Source organism: Dipteris shenzhenensis, chromosome 19, assembly GCF_047967505.1.
Source record: "Dipteris shenzhenensis isolate YYH24624 ecotype China chromosome 19, Dip_SZ_1.0, whole genome shotgun sequence".
Taxonomy (NCBI): Eukaryota; Viridiplantae; Streptophyta; class Polypodiopsida; order Gleicheniales; family Dipteridaceae; genus Dipteris; species Dipteris shenzhenensis.
Genome location: NC_141614.1, coordinates 41,468,653 through 41,471,962, shown reverse-complemented (window position 1 = coordinate 41,471,962; position 3,310 = coordinate 41,468,653). Strand labels below are relative to the sequence as shown.

At 44.3% G+C, this 3,310-nt stretch overlaps 1 protein-coding gene across 1 annotated transcript; it reads left to right on the top strand.

The window, feature by feature from the left end:
• The first annotated feature begins 812 nt into the window (after positions 1-812).
• Positions 813-1,975, top strand: LOC147890487 (protein SRC2-like). The gene has a single exon (XM_087390718.1). The coding sequence runs from the start codon at positions 1,043-1,045 to the stop codon at positions 1,739-1,741; it is 699 nt and encodes a 232-aa protein (XP_087246844.1). The 5' UTR covers positions 813-1,042; the 3' UTR covers positions 1,742-1,975.
• The last annotated feature ends 1,335 nt before the right edge of the window (positions 1,976-3,310 follow it).

Sequence of the window (3,310 nt, the reverse complement as noted above, 5' to 3'; positions counted from 1 at the left end):
CAAAGTGGTCAGATATATGTCTTATTCTTGTTCCTGTACTTGTTTAAAATAGAGCTAGTCTATGATACACTCTACCTAATACAGTCTTAATCTTGCTCTGCCTTTCCATAATACTAAAATGGGTTGTGTGATGTCCTCATTCAAAGTGCAAGTGCGCTCTAAGCAATAACTTTTATTTTAACAGCTCTACCAGATATACTAAAATGGGTTGTGCTATGGCCCCTCCTTTCACCCCTCCAACTACCGTTGTCACGTGCTGCTGCTAGTTCACAATCTGCTTCTAAATTCCGCATGAAAGGTGACAAGACAAGAGAGGAGTAGCCTGATACAATTGGCTCATTGAGCCTCTCTTTTTTGCAGAACTCGCTTCTCAACCTTGGTGACCTCAAGGGCTTGGTGCTCATGGGTAAATGGACCTCTACACGAGAGCTTTTTTGAAAGGAGATGGAGGGTGCGAGAGCTCTCTAATTAGAGAGAGTAACCATTTTTACTTGGCCAGCACTAGAGAGTTTTATGAAACTTTAAAATCATGCGAAGCCATGTGGCACATTCGAAGCCATTAGATCAACTGGCATATTATTAGCTACTTACGATAGCCCATATAGTTAGGAGCTGGCCCATATACTTAGTAGCTGGCCAAGCATTCTAGTTGTTGCTTACCTTTCCTTTTCTAGGTGTTGTGCGGGGTGCTCCTTTACCTCCTTGGGGAGTTAAATGAAGGCACAAATGTGAAGAGGAGAGAAGCCACTCCATTTGGTGTTGTGTTCCCCTCTTTGAGCCTCTGAATCTGGTGTTAATGTTGTGTGTTTCTCTTAACAGAAATGTGTGATATGTGAAGAGGAAGAAGCATGTTGTGGATGTTTATCCCTGTCCTGTTTGGCTTGCCTTAAGCTTGTGCAGCTAGAGTTTGTGTTGGGTGTTTTCCCTTGTAAACAAATGTGCTATGTGAACCCTCTGTCCATGCACGTTTCCCCCTTTTTTGAGCTTCCCTTAAGCCTCTGCATCTAGTTTCTGTGTGTCTCCCTCTCCCTGAGCTATCGCCATGGCTGCTCAACCCAGAATAGAGCTCACGATCATGGCCGCCGAAGGCCTCAAGAATGTGAGCTTCCTTCGCTCCAAGATCAGCCCTTACGCCCTGGCTTTCGTTGACCCTTTCTCTAAGCATTCCACCCGCGTCCTTCGTCGCGCAGGCACAGATCCCGTCTGGAACGATAGCCTCCTCATCCCCCTCGACGATCGCTTCCTCCTCGACCCAAATTCCTCCCTCACCATCCAGGTCCTCAACCATAGCTCCATCAACACCGCCCTTGTGGGTTCTACCCAGCTCTTGCTCCACGACTTGGTCAGGCATAAGGCTCTCAAAGGGAACGGCGAAGCGGACATCCTCACCCTGCAGCTTTATAGGCCTTCTGGGCGGCCTCACGGCGTCATTAGGGTGTTCTTGAAATTAGTGGGAGATAGCTTGCCAGCTTTCTTTGAGGGCGATTTCGACTACTGCTCGGGCGCTCCGGCTACAGGCGTCCCGGTGATGTCCATGCAACGTTGCTCAGCAGGTCCAATGATGCCTTACACTGCAGGTACATCAGAGAAGTATGCGCAGTCTTACCCTGCTTCTTATGTTAAGCCAGCTTACCTGCCATATCCTACGCCCCCTTCACAATACTCCCGACGGAACAATAATTTCTTATTTGGACTGGTCAGTGGAGCAATAGCAGCTGTTTTGCTGGGAGCCATATTTTGAAGAGTGGTTTACAGCGTAAGGATTATGATCATAGGCAGTCTTTTGTACACAGAATTCAACTCTTGGGGTTTTACTTTCTAGATTCTGTACATTGTACATTGTAGATGGCCTCATACTTCATATATGACTCGAAAATAGAGCGTTCGTGTTGGTATATTGCAGAGGGAGTCCATTTTAAGGACGTAATGTATGTTAAAAGATGTTACAGTTTGGATTTTCTTTGATGAGAGTTAATTCTAAGTGTTTTCTTTGCATGCTTGAGTTTTTTTTCTTTCTAATCAGGTCATCTCTGAAATTTGGGTTTGATCAGTGGCTTTGTATCATGCACGAAGATAATGACTTGTGTTCAGCAAACATCTTCACAGGCTTCACTACCCGGTGACTGCTCCATGTTACTGAATGAACATGAATCCACTTTATTTTTGTTCCCTTGATACCGTCATACTTGGATCATGGATTTCTTTGAGTTCGGTTGATCTGACAAATGTTTTTCTTGTTCGTCCCCAGAGCTTTTTGTCCTTAATGAGAGTTGAACGCCAGTGCAAGGGTGTGCTTCTTTAACCAGCTACCTTGAAGGGTTTGTTCCTCTGCAAGTTTTATTAAGATTATGGGGACATTCTCGCACATTCCTTTTGGATCTTTCACTTCTTGTTAGTCTGATGAAATCAACAGGAAGTCATTATCAGGCATCTGTTTGTAACAATATAATTTTGGTACTTTTATCCCAGTGCATTCTCATAGAGATATATTTTTTCCTATTACGTTGTATGCGATTCAGTTTTGCATATGTATGCATTTCATGCCTGGATTTTTGAACCATATTTAACCTTTTTGTGGCAATTAAGTCTTGATTAATCTTTGAAAAGGTTTACAATTGTGCTATCCACCGCACACCAGCCCTTTGGAGGCTACGTCACTAGTTTGGTCAGCTCACTGCTTATAAGAACCCATGAGCAGGTGCAAAGAGAGCTGGCAAATGCCGATGTAATTCGTGGCTATGGCACAGCTGTGGCAGTCTTGGAAAAGATATGCGTTTGTGGATCTAGTTGCTTTCTGGTTTCAGCCTTAGATTTCTCACAGGTTTTTCTTTCAGCATGGTTCTATAGCCTAGAGCTTGCCCAGCTCTTTTAAGCTGGCAATATCTTGCTATTACGTCCGGTTGCCTAGTGTGAGCATTTTAGTGGAGTAGATCATGGGCTATAGCAAGCCTTGACAAGATTGGGCTGTTATTACGTCCACTTGTCTAATGTGAGCATGTTAGCGGGGTAGATCATGGGCTATTGCAATCCTTGCCAAGATTGGGCTGTATCTACTTTCATCCCTAGGACTGCAAAATCAGACTATGAGTGAGCTCAAAGTTGGTCTCAAGAGAAGGAAGGAGTCCTTTACAATCCTCTTCCTAGGCAAGGAATTCAACGCTGCAGACCCAATCTTGAGAAATAATGGACTAGCTGATGGAAAGGAATGATTAGGCACTTATTATATGCCGGTGGTTGGGCTTGGTTTGGTAGTAGCTTGTTGCAGTGGAGTTCTTACGTATGTCCTCTTCACATGTGAAGTGATTGTAGA